The 22,456-nt window shown below is 39.7% G+C and overlaps 2 protein-coding genes across 5 annotated transcripts; both read right to left on the bottom strand.

Moving 5' to 3' along the window:
• Nucleotides 1–1,114: 1,114 nt before the first annotated feature.
• On the bottom strand, nucleotides 1,115–21,629 carry nap1l1 (nucleosome assembly protein 1-like 1). Of its 4 annotated transcripts, XM_057854176.1 has the most exons (16): nucleotides 21,499–21,629; nucleotides 20,108–20,144; nucleotides 17,831–17,919; nucleotides 17,330–17,432; nucleotides 15,664–15,805; nucleotides 15,494–15,586; nucleotides 15,235–15,363; nucleotides 15,086–15,157; nucleotides 14,868–15,004; nucleotides 8,567–8,712; nucleotides 8,454–8,473; nucleotides 8,262–8,384; nucleotides 7,217–7,249; nucleotides 7,070–7,120; nucleotides 6,690–6,726; nucleotides 2,711–3,630 (listed from the first exon to the last, which is right to left on the bottom strand). In XM_057854176.1, the coding sequence occupies exons 2-15, from the start codon at nucleotides 20,122–20,124 to the stop codon at nucleotides 6,721–6,723; spliced, it is 1,161 nt and encodes a 386-aa protein (XP_057710159.1). In that variant the 5' UTR covers nucleotides 20,125–20,144; nucleotides 21,499–21,629; the 3' UTR covers nucleotides 2,711–3,630; nucleotides 6,690–6,720. The 4 variants fall into 4 exon arrangements, with proteins under 4 accessions (XP_057710156.1, XP_057710159.1, XP_057710157.1 ...); XM_057854173.1 differs by lacking the exons at nucleotides 2,711–3,630; nucleotides 6,690–6,726 and adding an exon at nucleotides 1,115–1,323 and having other exon boundaries at nucleotides 15,506–15,586; XM_057854174.1 differs by lacking the exon at nucleotides 6,690–6,726.
• On the bottom strand, nucleotides 1,176–2,420 carry phlda1 (pleckstrin homology-like domain, family A, member 1). The gene is made up of 2 exons (XM_057854184.1): nucleotides 1,779–2,420; nucleotides 1,176–1,323 (listed from the first exon to the last, which is right to left on the bottom strand). Exon 1 carries the CDS (start codon nucleotides 2,285–2,287, stop codon nucleotides 1,811–1,813), a length of 477 nt encoding a protein of 158 aa, XP_057710167.1. The 5' UTR covers nucleotides 2,288–2,420; the 3' UTR covers nucleotides 1,176–1,323; nucleotides 1,779–1,810.
• Nucleotides 21,630–22,456: the final 827 nt, after the last annotated feature.

Raw genomic sequence — 22,456 nt, 5'->3', positions numbered from 1 at the left:
TCGAGCATTAGATGCGACAAGCTAGGCCAGCCGGCAGCCACGCCGTCTTCCCGTGTCACAAAGGATGCTGTCACCGCGCGTGGCGTTTAATCGAATTAGCCCGGATTCACCGGCTTTTTGACACAACACACTGATGGCGCTTCATCTGAGCGCCGGCAACTGGCAGAGAAACCCGATCCCTGCGCTTCTTTTAGACTCGGAAATGAGGTGGGCTCCAACATGAAAGCAGAAACCGCGTTGACCCGTGTGACCCGGCCCGACTTGGACAAACGAAACATGAGCACAGTTTCCTCTTTGTATATTTTTAATGGAATGTATTAATTGGAGGTATGAAAATAGATCTAAAAGGAAAAGAAAACTGACAAGAGCAGAGAGGCATGTCAGTGGGGTGCAGCGAAGGCGAGATAAAGGGCAGAGCTATTACGCCGCGTGTGGGAGATGACAACACTGAGGCATGTGTTAATTCGGCCGCCAAACGCTCTCGAAAAGGCCTTGCACGATTAACATGAGCCACTGGGAAATCAACACGTTGCCGCCTTGTCAAGTAAACGTTTGAAACGCTTGCCAATCATGACACACGTCCCTAAATAACTACAATCAGGGTTAATAATACCTGGCAGATGACACTTGCGAAGGGTTTAAAAATGGTTTTGAACTGGCAATTGGGATCTGTGAACTGAATCTGAGGACAAAATGTTCAAAATAAAGATACAATTTTGGATCCCAAAACACATTTTCAACATCATGAATGAAAAACTGCACTTTGCCGAAATACATCACACAAAATCCCCAAATAGTCTTTAACAAAAACACTACGAAGACCTGCGTCTAGACAGCTCAAAAGACAAATGTACCGTCGTTTACATCGATAACAAAATGGCAGCAGTGTTCCTAACCTCATTCGGTTCAGACGCTAACATCATGTTTAAGACTTCCACACAGGCTACCGTGGCTAATAATCCCACTCATAAAATCATACAAAACGGCATCTGGAAATGAATCTTTGGTTCGATGATACCGAACTACACGCTAATAAGAACAACAGTACAAATAAAGGCTTATTCCCAGTAATGGCCTTCCCATTGAAGACATTGATAGAAAAAAAATATGTACATGTGTAATAAATAATCGCACTGACCGACACTTTTTTTCTCACATGCTTTTTTTTGTTAGTCCATGAGTCTTTAGTGGAGAAGGTCCGTGTATGGGGTGGGTCTAAGGAAAGTTTTTTTTTTTTTGGGAGCATGGGGTACTCATCCAGGAGAATCAGTGCCGATGCAGCAGAGGCAAGAGTCGATAGTCATCCTCCAGTGTCCAATTAACCTGTGGATGGATTCAATTGCAAAGTCACTTGAAATGTGCACTTCATTAACCAGTTCAATTGTCTAGAGAAAATGATTTCCAAACGGTGGTCTGTGTTGTAATTTATGTACATAATGGGATAAAACTCCCATGCAAAAAAAACCCAGAACGTTTTATACACTCCGATTCCATAGCGTTGGAATTTTCAACTTGAGCATCGACATAAAAATGTTATATTAACATGATTATTCAGCAAACGAAGTAAAAAAAAAAAAAATCCTGGAGTGCAGACTTTTTCACGCTGTATATATACAAATTGTTATTAAAAAATGCAAACACTGTAGGAAAACCTTAATTATACATCTCAAAAGCCGGGTACTCCACAAGGGGCAAGGAAGCGGTCCAATTCACGAGGGGATTCCCTAGGTCGTCCCCAGACCCCCCCCCTACCATGACTACCAACCCCCTCCCCTTACCGCAAATGGCGCTCGAATGTCCGCCGGGCAGGTCACGCCACGTTCGGCGAGCTCCGCAGCGTCTTGTGGCTCTGTCCGGGCATGTGGACGACGAGCAGCTGCTGCTTCTGCCGGGTGGACTTGACAGCCAGAATGGCTTGACGGTTTTTATACTGGACCATCTGGAGGGTTATCTCTGCGTTCCAGCCCTCGTCCTGCGGGCACCTGAAGTCGATCTCCTTCCCCTCGGACATAACCACCGTGAAGTAGACGTACTTGCCCTTGCGCTCCACGCAGTCCACCGTCTTCATGTTGGCGAAGTGCAGCTCCTTGACTTTGCCAGCATCTTCCCCGCGATGGTGCGGCTGAGGCGGCTGCTGCTGCGGCTGGTGATCGTGCTGCTTGGGCGGCAGCAGCAGCACGCCGTCCTCGGTCAGGACGCACAGCTTCTTCTTCCACAGCTGCAGAAGGCCATCACTCCTCTTCTCCAGCACACCTTCCTTGAACACCTTCCTGCCGTTTTCCAACATGCTCAGCCCGAGTGCGCCACTTTTTTTTTCCCTTCCGAGCGGGGGGCACAGACGCGGAGGTCTACCCCGGAGAGGACGAACGCATACGGGACGCGCGGGTGACGATCGTTCGGTCGGTTGTGATGGTTGGGGTTGTATTCGGTTGGTTGCCTGAGACAGGCGAGGAGGGGCTTGCGAGCCGGAACGCCCACCCGAAAGACCCAACCTACTACAAAACGTGCGCTACTCCATTCTCATTGGCTGCCATTGACGGACATAGACGTCCAATCCCTTTTGATGGCGAGAGCTAACAACGAATGATCACGCTCCCAATCACACTTCTATCGCCGTCAATGACAATGAGTTCAGTACAGCTCTCATTCCAAAGCAACAGCGCCCTCTGTTGTTATTGACAAAAAAAATGCAATAATCCAACGACTCAGCTCAGTTTGAACATGTTTATGCAATTTATTCATGAACATACACATACAGTAATTGGGAACATTAGTATTTTTGTAGCATAATGATTTGCCTCGACAACAGCTGCTCTCCAGGCAAAAACAACCATTTTAGCAATTTAAATACTGCCTCTTGTCCATTTTAATATTGCGTCCGTTGTGTTTAAAGGGTACAAAAAGTGGGAATATGTCAAGGGTGGTGGGTCATTGGCCTTATCGGGGCTGGCGGCCGTGTCACACGTTCCCTCGTTTTAGTTCACAGTGGTAATCAGTTCTGTAACCAGCAACTGATATAGAAGAGGCAAGTGAGAAAATAGTGCGCTACTGTTTGTGGGGGGGAAAGAAAAGCTGGCACAAAACGGTGGACCCTTTCATACCCTGGTTTTTGTTCAATTCCTTGAGTGTTTCACCAATGGACCCCGATCACATTTGCTGGAATGTTGTACAGGAGTAAGAAGAATACAGCGAAAGCGCTATATAGCGGCCCACCGAGGAAAACGATCCGGTCTCGATCCCAGCTGTTGTCTAAGAGCAAATACCACAAAAACGACTTGACAAGAACTAGTTTCGCAGTGAAGAACATGCTTTATGTCCTATTGTAGAGAAGAAAAAACAGGTCTAGTAAAATACTATATAGCGAGCCACGCAGCTCAAAGTATTATTACCGTGTTTTTAAGGGTTTTTGTAACAAAAACCTCGAAACCTTCAAATTGTCTACCAAGAAAAATACAAAAACATTATAAGGCGGCAAGTAACTAGTTTGTTGTTTTTTTGTAATATATATTTTATATATATACGTTTCCCCTGTTTTTTTTCTTAAACGTTGTTAACAGTGCAGTTGGATCCTGAAGGCAGCAAGGCCACACTTCACTGAGACTTGCACTCAGCTGGGGAGGCCGCGTCCTTCTGCAAGAGGGGGAAAAAAAATGGCATTGAACAAGCTGAGCAAAATTACCACACATCAACTATTCCAAAATACGGCTGCCACAAACGTTTATTTTAATAGTAGATTAATTACGATGAGTCGACTTTACTCTGCTTAGATATAAATCAAGTCATTTACGTCATTTATATTATTCTGGGCGTCTTAACATTTTAGCTGGAAATAAGCATTTACTATCAATATTAAGTCAATTGATTGACAATCACCTACTTTCAAGGACTACATTAATTAGAGAATATTTACTGTTTTTAATTTTTTCAAATTAATGGTAGAAAAGGAAATGTTAGGCTACCTTACTTAAATACAGGAGAATAAGTAGCACTCAAGCCAAATGCTAAAGTGGAAACAGTGAGGGAGGGGTGTTGAAAAGCGTATGTCGGCATTAATTAAAATCTCATCATCACGGAGATGGGGCGTCCTCCAGAGGTGATTGTAGCTGCACAGTGAATTTTCCGTGGCTCCGCGCCATCCGAAGATATTCAGTACAGTGATCCCTCACTACTTCGCAGCTTAACTTAACACTCTCTCATTGCATAATCTTATGTGAATAAAAGTTCTCAAAACGATTCCCGTAATTTTCGGACTATAAGCTGCTACTTTTTTCCTTCATTTTAAATGCTGCGGCTTATAGTCCAGAGCGGCTTATTTGTTGATTTATTTGGGTTATTAGGTTATACTTTACTTGACAGCGGCGTCATAAGACCGTCATAAATATGACATGACACTATCATGGGTATTACTGAATGCTTATGACTAAAGATGTCCCGATCGATCGGGTCCGATCACGTCATTTTCTAAGTATCGGAATTGGCAAAAAAATATCGGTCTTTTTTTAATATAATTTTTTTTTTTTTTAATTAAATCGTTTTCTAATTGTATTTAACGTTACAGACTAAATGTCTTACACTCTTCCAGAGTCTTAAGTTTCACGGCGGTAATTAATTTTTTAAAAATGAATCACGCTAACATATTTAACGCAATTAACGCATGCGCTGCACGACCCACTCACGCATTGTCGCGTTCAATCTATAATGGCGCCGATTTACCTATATATAGCGCTAAAAAGCAGCGTAAAATGAGTAGAGTGAATTTTGGCAGTCTTTGGAGCCATTTTTTGATTGGCCAAAGCCTTAAAATCCCTCTCTCAACAATAAGAAATATCGTGGGAAAGCAATGTGGGGAAGGAAGGTAATAGTTGAGCTTTTTCTTTACACCCCATGTTATTTCCCAACGCAGAGAAGACATATCAATTGGTGCCACTACGCACAGTCATGGTTGCACTTCCCATCATGCATTTGGGCAGAACAGTTAAATGGCTACAGTATCATTTACTGAAAGCTCAACAGATACACTGTATGGCAATATTTAGTCACATTTATCCTTTAAGAATTACAAGTCTTTCTATCCGTGGATCCCTCTCACAGAAAGAATGTTAATAATGTAAACGCCACCTTGAGGATTTACTGTCATAACAAATACAGTACTTATGTACTGTATGTTGAATGTATATATTTGTCTGAGTTTTATTCATTTTTTTCTTAATGCATTGCCAAAATGTATATGATCGGGAATGATTCGAATTGAATCGGGAGCACACACACAAAAAAAAAGCAATCGGATCGGGAAATATCGGGATCGGCAGATACTCAAACTAAAACGATCGGGAGCAAAAAAACATGATCGGAACAACCCTAATTATGACAGATGTCATTAAGTGTAATCTGGCAAATTATGTCACTAACTCCATTTATGTCCATCTCAGATCTTTTACGTCCATTCAAAACAGATAATTTGCCGGATAACACTAAATGACATCAGATTTAAGCATTCATTAAGCTCATGACAGTGTCATGTCATAATTATGATTGTCTTATGACAATCTTATGGCGCCACTATCAAATAAAGTGTTCCCAAATACCATAACTAGCAATTAATGAAACAACTGGAACAGTAACTGAAGAAATAATTAGCGCAGAACATGAGTTTTCATTGTTATTTACATCTGTAGCGCGGCAATGCATGTTTGGAGGCATGCTGGACAACAACAGTGTTGACAGCAGGTGGCATCAGAGGTTGACCGTCTCCCCCAAGAGAGCAGTGATGGCCAAATGAAGCTTCTTAAAGCAATTAGGATTTGCAGACAATTAGTTTAAAGCTTCATGGGGTTCATTTGGTCTTGTGACGCCACTGTCAAATAAAGTGCTACCCGTTAATATCTTCGGTGTAAATATCTCATAATACAGTGATTACAGCTGTGGCTTATAGTCCAGTGCGGTTTATCTATGAAGAAATGTCGTTTTCGTGTCAAATTTGGTGGGTGGCGGCTTATAGTTAGGTGCGCCTTATTGTGAATAGAAGACAGAGTAAATATAATCTACACAAAGAAACTAAGCCGATCGACTCACAGCCTCGAAAAGTAAGGGTTATATTACGTCAGAAACTCGTTCGGTACGCGTCCGTTCCGAACCGACTACCACGTACCGAAACTGTTCAATACTATTACATGTACCGTTACACCCTTAATATATATACAAAAAACGTATTAAAAATAGGGGACAGGGTGACTTACTTTTTTTACTTTACGCGATCGGTACTGGTCTTCGTTAACAGCGAGAAGTGAGGGATCACTGCATTGGATGCTGCTCAACATGTCTAACCCATTCTAACCTCCCATCTATCGTAATCAACGCGTTAATCTGTGGCAATGTTTTCCAGGCGGGAGGATTAAACTCAAGGGTGAAATGGATCTATGAAGTTCCAAACAACACGCAGCCATCGACAAAAAGCAAAAAAAAAAAGACTAACTTCAACATACAGAAATGATACAGGTAAAAATACAGTGCACGCTATGGGTTAAATCCCCCCACCCCCAAAAAAAAATTCAAACAAGTGTTAGTTAGGAAGGAATGGCAGCATGACAGCAAAACTAGACAGCCTCAAAACAAAATGTGGAGGGGGAAAAATTAGAAAGGTGAAGGATTGGCTGATGGTAGTAAGCTGACATTTGACAAGCTGTACCTACCGGGACAGGGTTATTTTTCTACTGTCACCACTTAAACCTAGTGAGGAAAAATTCAAAGAGGAGCTGACAAAATATGCCAAAAAACATGACCGCTTGTAAATGAAGACAATGAGTAAAAGAGGAGGGGGGAAAAAAACTAGTATTGTAGACCGTCTCAAGAGCAGCATGCTTATGGTAGAAACGATGTGAAACATGAATTGATCATAAGACAACAGTGTTATTTTAGCACAGATGCATTGAGATGGTTTGGATTCTGTATGTTGAATTGACATTGACGACAAATTCTCAGTGAACCAGAGGCTTTAATGGCAGTCATGACATGAAGGGATGTCAAACTCAAGAGATGTCACGAGCAAAAATTGCCGTGCCAGGCCACTCACCTTGGGATCGTAGTCGGGGTCGTTTTCTTCATCGGCTTCCTCTTCACCTTCCTAACAGGATAAAAAAAAATTTTTTTATTTTTTTTTTAAGTTTTACACATGTCGTGCCGATGAATCCAATTGGTTCCAAATAGCGTTCGGCCTCACCTCGTCATCGGCCTCCTCTCCTTCTTCGTCGTACTAAAAAACAAAGTATTTTTTGATTTACCAAATGGAAAGGAATCCAATATCAGGTCCCCCCAGGATTGATAAGTCTAAATTCAAGACCTTTTTTAATGCCATTTCAACTGAAAATTAATACTTTTCTCGCACCCATTATTTAGATAGTATTGAATTATATTAAAAAATAAAGTACTGAACATCAAATTTAACCTCAATTACTAAGTGTGTTTGACAAAAAAATGCACATTTATTGAAGATACAATTAAAATATTTAAATATAAGGTCTTTCAGAATTTTTTTTCCCAGGATAAAATGTATTTTACACTATTATTGTAAAGCAACTTCAGAAATTACATTTGCAATACAACAGGTTTCCCTTTTAAGAGGACCTAGTCAAGGTGGTAGGTAGGTGATTGTCAAGTTGGCCACCTTAACTGTAAAGTGCTTGCAATTGGCAGTGAAAGTTTAAAAAACAGCCACTAAATGGCAGTAGTTTACCATTAATTACCACAAAATAAAAAAGCTACACATGACCATTTCCCCTGGTAATTGTTTTTTTCTAATCACATAACAAGAAGTATAAAAAACACATGTTAATCCTTTGTTAGCTATTGAAGACATTTCTTTTAATCAGATAAGAGAAAATCCATACTCTTAATCAAAACATTTAAATATACCAGGAGGTGTTTTACTATCACCTACATCCTTGCGTTAGCACACAGTACTGTGCGATTGCCTGCTGTTGATGCTAATGATGCTAACGGCACGCACGCACGAGGTGCAGCGCATCGTAAAAATTCTACGCGTCATCTTGGATTTAAAAAAAAAAAAAAAACTTCGTCACGGATATAATTTAGGTTGCACTGAAATGTTCTTGAAAATTAAAACCACTGTGAAAAAAATCCAGACTTACGACAGCTAATTTAATGCTTTTAATACCTTTAATAATGGAAAACTAAATTCAATGGTTTTTAAAATACTTTTCATAACCCGCGGGTACCCTGAATATTTTTCCGGAACAGATTCTTACATCATCGTCGTCGTCTTCTATGGCCTCTCCCGTGAAGTACAACACGGCGCGGGGAACGATGCGTTCGCGGATGAAGTGACCGATTTCAAAGTCGGCTGCCAGGACCGCTTCAGAGTCTTCGTCCTTAAGATAATTCCAGAGTTAGCTTAGTGGAAAACTAACCTGTAGCTGGAGAAATTGTTAAAAACGTACCAACTCTCCGTTTTCCGGGACTGCGTTGGGAGATGAAAAACGGCATATTAGAAAACGGCAACAAAAACATGACGTCCATCACCGTTTAAATGAGTAGATAAAATATTCCCTACCCTCTGGTGGGGTGAAGAAATTGAAAAATGAGTCGTTGGGGACCGTTTTTGTGACTGTCCTGACAACGCCGCGGCCCTTGTGCTTCTGCTTCTTCTTGATGGTTTTCAACGTGACGTTTTTGCCTTTTGTCCAGTCGATCGTGGAGCTTTAAAAGAAAAAAAAAATACGTTTGCAACAATCATTTGAACACTATTTCAAAAAATATCGTAGAACATAAGTCAGGCATGAAAATGGGACAGGGGTTAAAAAGGTGGGAGTGTGTGAAGGAAATACACTGTATAACTAGGGCTGTCCCAAACGACTAATTTTCTCCCGATTAGTCAGCTTATTTTTACGATTAGTCAACTAATCTAATAATCCCCCCCCCCCTTTTTTTATTTTTTATTTTTTACTAATTTAGCAATGACATTTTTGATGACACTTATTCACAAAAACATTTTGGAATGCTTAAATTCTTTACTACAGTACAAGTACAAATAAACACAAATAACAAATCTAGAGCTGAAACGAATACTCGAGCAACTCGAGTAACGAATTTAAAAACTGATCAGAGTAATTTTATTCACCTCGAGGAATCGTTTATTTTGACAGCTCTAAGCATCACATTTTGCTCGGACTACTTTTAATGCGGGACAACACGCTGATGTCACGTGCGTAGAGGAAGAAGCACCAAAAAAAAAAAAAAAAAAAAAAAAAAAAAAAAAAAAAAAAAAAAAAAAAACTGACAGCAGCCACAAACGACACCGACGTTGCTAAATACTAGCCCGCACGATGCTACGTTGATAGCAGGTAGCGTCTGATGAGTCTCATAGAGATCACATGTTGAACTAGATGCAAAATGACAGACTCGGCCGCGTCTGGGCAGCGTTAGTAAACAGCCGCCATCTTAAAGCAGTAGAGCGCTAAGCGCTAATAAATAAGATTAACGTTACTGTCACTAGCTCAAGTAACGTTAGCCCTGCGGAGGGCTAGGTTTCTATTAATTATGACCACTGTCGATGCGTGGCTTACGTACAGGCTGTAACATAACATAGCGTTGTGGAGTAATGAGGGTGTAAAATAAAAACTCAATCCATCTAACTATCAATTTTAGCTCAGTAGTCATTGCTGGATAAAACACCAAGTAGCACTGGTCCCTAATGTGCTCCAATACGGCACAGCATTTATTTTGAACACTGCAAAAACTCAAAATCCCATCAGGACTTACAGTTTAGACTAACTTAAAACTTAACTAGAACTTAAAAATGGCTTGACACAAATAGAAATTCAATTGAAACACGTGGGGAAAAATCCTAACTTTTAAGTGATGTGTGTTATCAAGCGTAACGGCATTTTTAGGTATATATACTATATATATATATATATATATATATATATAGTTTTTTTCTAATAAGATCTAATGTTTTTTTTGAGTGAAAGCAGTTAATTAATCTTTTTTTTATTCTAGTTACATCTGAAATGCAATTGTTGGCAGTTTTCAACAATATACATCGAAAATAAAGACATTGATTGACTGAAAATGGTTCAAGCTTAGATGAAATGTCTTGTTTTCTCATGTATATTTATAATTGCTCTTCACCTAAAAATATATTTGTTTCATCCGATTACTCGATTAATCGATAGAATTTTCAGTCGATTACTCGATTACTAAAATATTCGATAGCTGCAGCCCTAAATAAATCACAAATAAACAATGAGATCAAATGCTGACAGCATTAACTAGTGCAAAATAATGAAATGTAAACAGATTCAGAACACTGACTTCGCCTTTCCAACATTATTCAAAACAATTCTTAAAAAAATATGGCATTAACATTATAGTAAACTACTTTATATAGTAGTATTATAATCATTGCCAATCAGATTTTTGATAAAGGGTGTCATTTCAAAGCTATTCTTAGTGTAGAATCTGAAGTACGTGGGATTACCTCCAGAAATCTTTTATACGACGAACATGACGTGCTTTTATTTTAAAATGTCTACTGGAAGTACGTTCGCTAAACCCCTAACCGTAAGCTTTACACTCCGCAAAAAAGCTCTTTTTGTCATTACATTTGGAATCCGTAATCATTTTTTTTTTCGTTTGCAAATGCTGTTAACCAGCAATTTTTTCATGTTTGAAGTGTCACCTCTTAACTGCAAGTTTGCGTTTTGGAGAAGACTGCCAATGTTTTTTTTAGCAGGCTAAAGTACCGTAATTTCCCGAATATAATGCGCACTTTTTTCCCCCCAAAATCAACTTTTAAAATCATGGTGCACATTATACACGGGTACACGGATGGAGACAGAAATATATATATATATATTATATATGGCAGAAAACACTCAGGTGACTTGAAGTTCCGCTCTGAGACCCCCAATTTAGCCAACTTTTAAAATTGTCCGATATGCATTTGTGATACATCATTGGAAAGCTTAAAATCTCAATTTTCTGGGGGAAGAAAAATTTTGAACAGGAGGGCATTTAAAAAAAAAAAAAAAAAAGTTTTTTAAATAGCAAAACCCTATCTGGAGGTGCGAGCACACGAGAGCAGAATTATAGACGCCATGACTTTAACGAGATATTATTGCGCACTTACCTTGTTTCGATTCAAAAACTCCATGTAGCATTTATCACTGAGTGTCAAGACACAGCTGTGAATGGCCACAGCCGGATTTTTGGGGGATTTTATGGGTGAAACATGGTAATATAACAAGGGTCGCGATGCAGAAATCGCAGACATCAAAGAGTGGTCAAGATGTTCTTTTTCATATATTTACCCTTTTAAATGTTTTTTTTTCTATTTTTCTTTGTTTGGAACGATTATTCATCATCTAACATATCGGAGAAATTGCGGCCGTGACAAAAAAAAAAAAAAAAAAAAACAATTAAGTGATACTTATGAGGTAGATATGACTTTTTTACAGACGCCATTTTTTTCATTGTGACATAATTTGCTTGAAAGTTTAATATATGTGAATGAATAATTCTTTAAAGTTGTGTGTTTTGTTTTTTAAACGAAATTATCAATTAATGATTCTAAGCTAAAAACGACACATTTTGAATAACAAATATATTTACCTTAGTTTTATGGCTGGGTAGAAACAAAAGCGGTCGCGCGACGTCTAAATGGGGGTTTTCAGGGTAAAACGGACAAATTAAAAATAGTTTGGGAGCTTAATGCGCCATGAATCTGCTAATGCAGCATATAGACATATTGTTCTATCAAACACAACAGTTGTTTTGGCTTTAAATACAGCAGTTTCTTTCAAAGAGGAGTGCAAGAGCAGAAACCGCTTTTTCAGTCTTGTCTGTGTTTTCCGCCATACATACATAAAGACGGGGTTTTTTTTTTTTTAATTGACACGGCCATGTGTTGAAGAAACGTATGCGGCGATCCGTTGCCGACCAATACGGTACGTGACGTCACCATTTTGTTTCGTTAACACTTCACAGTGGCGCCCCCAGGGGGTGGCCACGGCCACCCTTATAAATTTGTTGGCAACACCACTGGCCACGCCGCTTGCCAGTATATCGTTAGATTGTTGTAGCATCAGTTATGCATTTCACCCCAAATGCAAATCTGCCAGCACCTGCTTTTCCCCAGTAATTATTTGGTTTTGTTAAATGTACACATTATGCCTAATATATACATAATACAATAAAACAGAATTGTTGTGGAACTCAAAATGTTGACTGGACAGTTATGGACTATGCACATTAAATCATTAGTAACATCAAATATTACACAATACACCAAAGTATATCAGTAGCCGTGTCCTCAAGTCTTTCTGATAGTTTTCCCCTGACCTTTTTACTGCAATAATATAATGAAAACCTGAAATTATGGCTTTTAGTTTTGGCCACCCCAAGATTTTAAGTGGCCCCATCTGGCCACCCTTATGAAAAATTTCTGGAGGCGCTACTGACACTTCACTCTGATCGGTCGAATGATTTCGTCCGTATTAAATTCTGCTTTTTTGACTCTTCATAAAGCACAGAATTTTGTTTCTTGAACTCATTTGAGTCAAAGTTTATTGCAGCTCCGCAACTCGTACAATAACAAACGTAACACAACACAGATTTCCTGTGTCCGTCAACTATATCTGTCCCTCGGGAAACTCAAACTCAAATAAAAATAGTTCCTGTTGTGAGTCTACAGCGATGCGCTCTTTCAGATTTCCGACTTAAAAGTTATCAGATCATATTATTATTGTTGATATTGTCAGTTTACGGTAATGTTTTGAACTACCAATGTGCTATGCTTGTGCTGTGTTTCACCAGTCAGTAACATGACATTTCTGTATCTGTACACGAGCTCTGTTCTCTTGTATTCTTCTATTTATTGGTGCTAAAATTAGGGTGCGCGCTATACACGGGTACAATAAATTTCCCTAGATTTTACAAGTAAATTTGGGGTACATGTTATACACGGGTGCGCCTTATATACGGGAAATTACAGTAGGTCGTCTTTTCCCCCTCATTAGCCTCAATGTAGCAATGCTAATTTTTACAGTAGGGCTGTCAAACGATTAAAATTTTTAATCAAGTTAATCACAGCTTGAAAATTAATCGCAATTCAAGCCATCTATAAAATATGCCATATTTTTCTGTAAATTATTGTTGGAATGGAAAGATAAGACTGATATATACATTCAACATACTATACATAAGTACAGTATTTGTTTATTATAATCAATCAAGATGGCATTAACATTAATATTCTGTTAAAGCAATCCATGGATAGAAAGGCTTAGTTCTTAAAAGATAAATGTTAGTACAAGTTATAGAAATTTTATATTAAAACCCCTCTTAATGTTTTCGTTTTAATAAAATTTGTAATAAAAAAAAATAAACTAGTAGCTTGCCATTGTTGATGTCAATAATTACACAATGCTCATTTGCTGAAACCCATAAAATCAGTCGCACCCAAGTGCCAGCAGAGGGCGACAAAATACCAAAAAACAATAAAAAGTGGACATGACACTGTGCTGTTATTTTAATCTGTTTGAGCGGGGCATGTGCGGTAATTGTAGAGCTGCAAAGATTATTCGATTAACTCGAGTATTCGATTAGAAAAAAATATTCAAATTAAATTTTATAGCTTTGAGTATTCGTTAAAGTGCCGTTGGAATGGCTTGTTTTGAAAGTGTTTGCATTTAGTTTTATTGATTAGGGTGGATACACAGCACTCTGGTCTGCCTCATTTCACATGGCTGAATCCAACTGCTCCCTGTTAAGACCAACGTAAGCCAAGTTTTTGTTGGAGCAAATGTTTTTTAATGCATTCATAATTTAGTTTATTGGAATATTCAGCCTTTTTTGTGAGAATCTGTCTGAACCTTTTGTTAAGAGCATTGTAAAAAAAAATAAAAACAGGTTAGCATTTTATAGCATTTAAGTTAGCGTACTTTTGCTATGTAAGTTAGCAAATTGTTCTTCCTTGCTCTTTTTTTTTTTTTTAAATACCGCTTCAGGCTCAGCTCAGGTATTTTCATTTTTCATGTTCCTTATCCGATTACTCGATTATTCGAACTAATTAGTTCATCGATTAATCGACTACTAAAATAAACGATAGCTGCAGCCCTAGTTAATTGCGTCATATATTTTAACGTGATTAAAAAAATTACCGCCCTTTAACGCGAAAATTTTGACAGCCCTAGTTTACAGTGTTTAATATAGATGTTTCCTTATTTTGTATGTCCGAACTTTAATTCTACGGCGTGTTGATGACCACTTAACATATGTGCGGCGATAAAACGCAGCCGTGAAAATTACCACCCCTCATTGTTATTTACCGTTTGATAAATGGACTCATTGCATATCGCGACAGGATTAGCAACTTCAATAAAACATGTCGTTAGTTAGTTAGATGGACTTACTATCTGCCAGCTTGTAATTGCCTTCTTTCGCCTTCCAAAAGTTCAACGGGGTGACGGCGCTTTAAGTGTTCATTCACGGCCGACGTGCAGCCAAGCTTGGCATTGAAGAGACGGGACACAACAGTGTACCCGCCTTTGTTTCGTTGAAAAAAGTCAATGTTTTGGCCACTCTGGTGCGCTTTTTGGGCTTCGTGCCGCTTTCCCCGCTTGCATACCAAGCGTCCGATATTAAAAAGAAAAAAAATCTCCTAACACCCCGACTGCGCGCCCTAGAAAAATTTCACCCCGGACCTACACAATCCACATAGGTCACCCTTTTTGACTTCAAAACGGCGAATTTCGCCGAAAGGTGAGAGATTTTCATGCCTGATAAATGTTCTACTAACGTTCAAAATACAGGCTTAGGGCAGCCCTATTTAATAAGTTGAATCTTCTCACCCCGTGCATGAAATGATCTCTGGTCCGTCAAAAGAGAAAGGGTTCTCGTCGGGCTCTGATCTCATTTTGTATGTTTTTGTCAGAACTGTATTTGAGAAGAATTCATTGGGCTCAAAGTGGAACTCCAAACCAAAGCTCTGCAAGGAAAATCCAAGTTTTTAGCGTGTCAATATTAAAAAAAAAAAAAAAAAAACACCTTTATATCGGGTATTACTTACCATAGGTTGGTCAGGATCTGAAAATTTCACTTTAATATCCTGTAAATGCTTGAGAATGGGCTCGTCGTGTTCCTGATGAGACAAAAAAGTAGAAAGTCAGACTAGCACATGTTGACCAGCAGGTGGCGGTAAACCACAGCTGGTCATACCTGCAGCATGTCACTTAGCAGGTCCACGTTTTTGAACACCGTTAACCAGAACTCGGGAATGCCTTTGGGGTCCTCCTTCTCTTCATCCTTCTTCTCTTCCTCTAGCTTGGCCTTCTCCTTCATTTCATCCTGAAATTAGACGGACATTTTTTTTTTTTTTTGAAATTCCAAACACATCTTTACATTTTCCGCTTTCATACGTAAAACAGGCGCAACAAAGGAGCAGAGGAAGGCATGCGAGCATAAACATCACCTGTACCTGCTTACTTACTGTCAGCTCTTCCTCCTCATCTGCTTTCCATTCGCACTCCTCGTCTGTTGGCTCGTACGCGGCTTTGACAATGTCACTTCTCTGCAAGACAAAAAAAAAAGATGGATGTCAGTAGTCAGTAGTATGAAATTTGTCTTGAAGTTGCGGAGGTGACGTACTTTATCGAAGAATGGTTGGTAAAGCGCGGCGTACTTTCTCTCCAACTCGTGCACTTCTTCGTAGAACTTGGCCTCGATGTGAGCACATTTCACCTGCAGGTTCTTGAGGGCGTTGATGCGTCGCTTAACAACCTTTGGTAAGCTAAAATGAAACCGTGATATTGAGAAAAAAAAAACAGAGGGGCAAATAAGTATTTAGTCAACCACCAATTGTGTAAGTTCTCCTATTTGAAAAGATTAGAGAGATCTGTAATTGTCAACATGGGTAAACCTCACTGTGGAAAAAAAATCAGAAAATCACATTGTTTGATTTTTAAAGAATTTATTTTCAAATTACAGTGGAAAATAAGTATTTGGTTACCTACAAACAAGCAAGATTTCTGGCTGTCAAAGAGGTCTAACGTCTTCTAACTAGGTCTAACGAGGCTCCACTCGTTACCTGTATTAATGGCACCTGTTTTAACTCATCATCAGTATAAAAGACACCTGTCCACAACCTCAGTCAGTCACACTCCGAACTCCACTATGGCCAAGACCAAAGAGCTGTCGAAGGACACCAGAGACAAAATTGTAGACCTGCACCAGAATGGGAAGACTGAATCTGCAATAGACATACAAGACTACTGATAATCTCCTTTGATCTGGGGCTCCATGCAAGATGTCACCCCGTGGCGTCAAAATGATAAGAACGGTGAGCAAAAATCCCAGAACCACACGGGAGGACCTAGTGAATGACCTACAGAGAGCTGGGACCACAGTAACAAAGGCTACCATCAGTAACACAATGCGCCGCCAGGGACTCAAATCCTGCACTGCCAGATGTGTCCCCCTGCTGAAGAAAGTACACGTCCAGGCCCGTCTGCGGTTTGGTAAAGAGTATTTGGATGATCCAGAAGAGAACTGGGAGGATGTGTCATGGTCAGATGAAACCAAAATAGAACTTTTTGGTAGAAACACAGGTTCTCGTGTTTGGAGGAAAAAATACTGAATTGCATCCAAAGAACACCATACCCACTGTGAAGCATTGGGGTGGAAACATCATGCTTTGGGGCTGTTTTTCTGCTAAGGAACCAGGACGACTGATCTGTGTAAAGGAGAGAATGAATGGGGCTATGTATCGAGAGATTTTGAGTGAAAATCTCCTTCCATCAGCAAGGGCATTGAAGATGAGACGTGGCTGGGTCATTCAGCATGACAATGATCCCAAACACACAACCAGGGCAACAAAGGAGTGGCTTCGTAAGAAGCATTTCAAGGTCCTGCAGTGGCTTAGCCAGTCTCCAGATCTCAACCTCATAGAAAATCTGTGGAGGGAGTTGAAAGTCCGTGTTGCCCAACGACACCACCAAAACATCACTGCTCTAGAGGAGATCTGAATGGAGGAATGGGCCAAAATACCAGCAACTGTGTGTGGAAAGCTTGTGAAGAGTTACAGAAAACGTTTGGCCTCCGTTATTGCCAACAATAAAATAAATTCTTTAAAAATCAAACTGATTTTCTGTTTGTTTTTTTCCCCACATTCTGTCTCTCATGGTTGAGGTTTACCCATGTTGACAATTCCAGGCCTCTCTTATATTTTCAAGTGGGAGAACTTGCACAATTATTGCTTGACTAAATACTTAATTGAACCACTATATCTAATAGATTCAAGATGAAAAAACGTTACCTCTCAATGTACCCTGATGGTGAACCGTTAAGGCCGTCAAGACCCTCTTGTAGTGCAGCCAGGATTTGTGGATTCTGCATGAGCTGCTCTGTCAGCTGACGAGCTGCGGACACACACAAACGCTGTCAGCGAGTGAGCAGGCAGACTAATTAGTCTCAATAGTGGAAGCTTGGACCAAATTGGGGCTTGCTTTAAAATGTGATTAAGACATCGTTTTTTTTATCCATTTCAGAGCTTCAATGCTTTCTGGACTATTTAAAGTTAGACGAGTAAATTTGTTTACAGTTGTGTAATGGCCTTTAAAGCAGCAATATGAAGTCATTTCAACATTTCGCTTTTTAAGTGCCTCTGTCGTTGCCATGGGAACCCTGGATCACTTAAAAGTGGGCCACGACAGCTCCGATACACCTCGTGCGGTGTTAGCACTGTGCAATACTGCCCTGTGCAAAGTTACTGTATTTTTTTTAGGTGACTGGAATTGATGTATCTCATGTAGGATACCTTTGCTTTTTGAATTTTCTACAGTCTCCTCCTCTTCTACATCCTCCACATCTTCCATATCTGCCGGGTCCATCTCAGCTTGGTCTTTGCTTTTCAGTGGAAGAAAAACCAGATCAGCAAAATTCGCAAACAAAGAACCGTTACGCTTACTCACTCAACTAACACGCTCTGCCCAATCGAGAATGAGAGATTACTTTTACTAGCACCGTTTTGTACTTGTTCAACAGAGAAGCAAGGTTGTTTTTGTTGTGAACACTGCAACATGACACCATGCCGAGTAGAAGCACTTCAGGAATATTCGACAAAGCGGCTATTCTCACTCGTTAGTCATACCGGTAAATAGTAGAGGTGGGAATCTTCGGCACCTAACGATTCGATTACGATTCAGAGGCTACGATTCGATTATAAATCGATTATTGATGACAGCCCCCCCCCCGCTAGAGGCGTGCAAAATTTCCGATTCTTAGATTATTCGCGATTCAGCCGTCGAAGATTCGATAACGATTCACAAACATCCAAATTCCGATTATTGAATTATACCAGGTAAAGCGGAAATAAAACGCAGTCAGCGCGGTCTTCGGGACGCAATGAGGAACGGACCGAGAGTAAATATCATGTGCAGCTAATGCCGCTAGGTAAAAAAACTCCAATAGCGGCCGCTACAAACAGCGCCCAGTTGCTAGTTGCTACAAACATACGGCAACAAACGGCTATGGTATATATCACATATATCTAGACTAGATGTGAAATGACAGACTTTCCCGCGGTAGTAAACAGGCGCCATCTTAAAGCAGTAGACTTCTCTAGAAGGCTCTGTTGTAACGAACCTAATTACTTTTTATCTAAAATACCCCTATACCGGCAAAATCTTGACTTGAATCAATCTTTAAATGATGAAACCGTTTTAAAACTTTCACATGTCGAAAGTAGACATGAGGTAAATTATGGAATAACGGGCGCAATTTTAACAACTTTAACTGTTGATTCACAACATTAAATGACCTTCAAGCATAGCAAAGGTAACTATGTTTTTGTTTTGTTTTGTTTTTTTAAAATGGGAAAAAAACATGAAAGGTAACACCAGTTACTTACTCAATACTCAAGTTACTTACATCATTAAATTAATTGAATGTAGTTTAAAGCTGCTAATACTGAATGGGGACTTGAGTATTTTATTTACAGTTTTTAACCGGTAACTTGATACTAAAATCGTAGTTTGGTTTATTTAGCCTGAGAGGATTTTTTAACAATTTTGGAACAAATATACAAAACATTTAAAAAAAAAAAAAAAATGGGGGAGGGGGGCATCAATAATTGATTTATAATCGAATCGGAGTCTCTGAATCGTAATCGAATCGTTAGGTGCCCAAAGATTCCCACCTCTACCCCCCGTTATTAGCTGCTTTTAATGTTTTGTACATTAGTTACCAAAAAAAAAAAAAAAAAAAAAAAAGGCTAAAACAAACACTTTTTTTCAGTATCAAGTTAGCAGTTAAAAACAATACTCAAATCCCCATTCTGTATCAGCAGCTTTAAACTACATTCAATTAATGTTGTGAATCAACCGTTAAAGTTGTTAAAATTGCTCCCGTTGTTCCATAATTTCCCTTTTGTCTACTTTCGACATGTGAAAGTTTTAAAACTATTTTAAAGATAGATTCAAGTCAATATTTTACCGATTTAGGAGTATTTTGGATAAAAAGTTAATTAGGTTCGCTTGGAAGGTTCGCTACAACAGCCTTGCAGGGAAGTCTACTGCTTTAAGATGGTGGCCGTTTACTAACGCCCGCATCTAGCTTTCTGTAGATGTGCTGCTAACGCCACCGAGTCTATATTGCATCTAGTCCTATATAAATATGATATCTACTGTAACATTATGTGGACGTACTTTGTAGCAGCTGTCAGCAACAGTCAGGGATGTTTTATTTTTTTTTAATCTCGCGGCATGAGTTTGAGCTAGAGCCTTGAGTTGGGCATTGTCAAGCATGATGTTTAGCTACTCTCGCTCCGTTCCTCATTACATCCTGAAGACCGCGCAGGGCGCTGAGAGTGTTTTACTTTCGCTTTACTTGACATATTTCAATAATCGGAATTTGGATGTTTGTGAATCGTTCTCGAATCTTCGAATAATCTAAGAATCGGAAATTTCGCACACCTCTAATAAATAGCTGTACACAAATATCTAAAATTGACTTGCAATGTCTGTTGAAAATGGCACAGCTTTTGACTTTCATCTACCCCCAAACTGTCAAAAGTTTGACAAACACTCATACTCACTTGTCAATGTCTGCCATCTTAGCTGTCTCAAGTAATGCTAAAAAGAAAAGAAAACAATGAGTAAGACATACAGGAATGACAAATGGGCAGGGAGCTTGAATTATTCATAACGCGACATCATCGTAGTCCCGAGTCTATTGTGACGGCGCAAGCTTATTTGAATGTGTCAACTGTCTTCACGTTTACAGTCGGCGCATAATCATTAGGCTCTGGATGGCTGAGCTAACCTCAGAAAGCCTAAGAGAGATCTATCTACAGACAAAAGAACTAAAAAAAAGTTTTAAAATCTATTTTAATCTTGACGGACGGGTAATACATCCAGAAAAAGTCTCCAACAATACTGCGGATGTACAGACTAATGCAGACATCATATTGATGTGAAAGTGCTGTTGAAGACTAAGTAGCTGCAACTGAAAGGATACATTTTCCGAATACGGTAATGCTATGCAAAATGAGATTACCCAAGCATTTCCAAGTGAGGGTCAATAAACGAGGGATGGACACAGCTAAGATTTTACCACTAGATTCACAACTTTTACATCAACATCAAAGACTACGTTTCTCCTAATAAGCAGACACTGTGAGCAAAATCACTTTGCTCATTATCAGGCAAAAAGACATGTGTGTCCAAGTGGACTTGTCCCAAAAGCCCTTTGCTGATCCTTGTGCGACCACGTGTTGCTCACTCAAGTGTAGCAAACCACAGCTGACCTAGGGGGGCTAAATTCCATCAGGTTAAAGTACATATTGGGACTATCGGTTATCAATAGGGGAAAAGATGGGACGCAGATTCTAGGGCGCTGTCGCCTCACAAAACAGTCTTGCTCACATCGAGCTGATCGGAGCTAACTTTAGCCACCGGCCTTGCGTGTTTCCCCATTGTCGGGTGCGCTTAGCCTGTTAGCCTCGCAACACTATGGGAATATCCGCTTCCATAACATAACGTCGATGCTTTTTATGTATTCATTTATCGTGACAACGTTATATCTTTAACATTTTCCCGCTATTATTCCAATATTTTTGACATAGTACGTTTTCACGCTTCGTTATCGCATTAGTTGACTTCCGTACACGAATCAGCACCCCAAAATAAGGTCAACTCTAAAAACACGTATAGCCAAAATCCGGGGACACATAGCCGATGCGTTGTTGATTTTGACAGTTTTAAAGATGGTTGTCGTTACTGCGTGTGGCGGTGTGTCAGTAATTCCAATGTGAAAACATGGAGGAGGGCGCACTCAATGGCTGCTGCCGTCTCACTTCACTAGCATTAGCCGCCTACCCTCCATTGACGCCGTTGGTTAAATGTCTATTGTGATTAAATGTGACTCTGCAGACAGTGAGTAAAGTAGGGCGTGACTGGTAAAACGTTCGCACACACCGGGGCTTACCGTAGCTCTGTGGCCGGCGGTAATTGCTGTCGAGGCGGGTGCTGCTGCGCAGTGAGTCGCTCCGCGGTGCGGGGAGGAAGAAACACACTCCGCTCGGATGGCGGTAAAAGAGGAGCGAGAGCCCGCCGCCTGCGCTCATATACAGTGACGTCATCACGTAAACCGGTAGTCGCCCTGGCAACGCTGCAGGTGGGTGGGGTCATTGACACCCGCCTCCCTAAATAAGTGGATTTTGATTTTGTTTCGGCAGTTTCATCAAAAATAGGTCGTTTTATTTCATTCATTTTTTTGTGATGTCAATGGATTGTTTGAAATGAAAACGGCAAAAAAGTTGAATAAAAAGAATCAAGATATAATTCCTTTCCAATTTAGTTTTTTATTGTCGCGTTTGTCGATGCGATGCATGAAAATGTAAACAGCATGACTTTGACAAAAACAAAAAGTGTAATAACTAGGGTTGTTCCGATCATGTTTTTTTGCTCCCGATCCGATCCCGATCGTTTTAGTTTGAGTATCTGCCGATCCCGATATTTCCCGATCCGATTGCTTTTTTTTTGCTCCCGATTCAATTCCAATCATTCCCGATCATATACATTTTGGCAATGCATTAAGAAAAAAAATGAATACAATTCAATTCAATTGCTCCAAGTATCTTTTTTTGTTGTCCAACATGACCTTGTTCCACTGCTTTGGATCAAAACAAAGCTTATCAGCACTGCGCCATAAAATATGTAAACAATAAATATGTTAAATAAACAGTTTTTTCCGGTGCCACACTTTGTGAGTGCGACAATAAATGGCAGGGGAGGATGTTTGTTGTTATTATGAACCAATCTTTAAACCAAAACTAAAGACTCTGGATGAGTGTAAGACATTTTATCTGTAACGTTAAATACAATTAGAAAACGATTTAATTAAAAAATATATATATATATTAAAAAAAGGCATGTCCGATATT

This window comes from Corythoichthys intestinalis, chromosome 13 (genome assembly GCF_030265065.1).
Source record: "Corythoichthys intestinalis isolate RoL2023-P3 chromosome 13, ASM3026506v1, whole genome shotgun sequence".
Classification (NCBI taxonomy): Eukaryota; Metazoa; Chordata; class Actinopteri; order Syngnathiformes; family Syngnathidae; genus Corythoichthys; species Corythoichthys intestinalis.
Note: the sequence above shows the minus strand (reverse complement) of the source record. Positions and strands in the feature narration are given on the sequence as shown.

Excerpts from the sequence above, each read along its gene's own strand:
- phlda1 (XM_057854184.1), bottom strand. The coding sequence starts at position 2,287 with ATGTTGGAAAACGGCAGGAAGGTGTTCAAGGAAGGTGTGCTGGAGAAG.
- nap1l1 (XM_057854173.1), bottom strand. Across the intron at positions 8,385-8,453 it reads TCCCGGAAAACGGAGAGTTG|GACGAAGACTCTGAAGCGGT; the intron begins GTACGTTTTTAA and ends AATTATCTTAAG. Across the intron at positions 7,121-7,216 it reads GAGAGGAGGCCGATGACGAG|GAAGGTGAAGAGGAAGCCGA; the intron begins GTGAGGCCGAAC and ends TTATCCTGTTAG.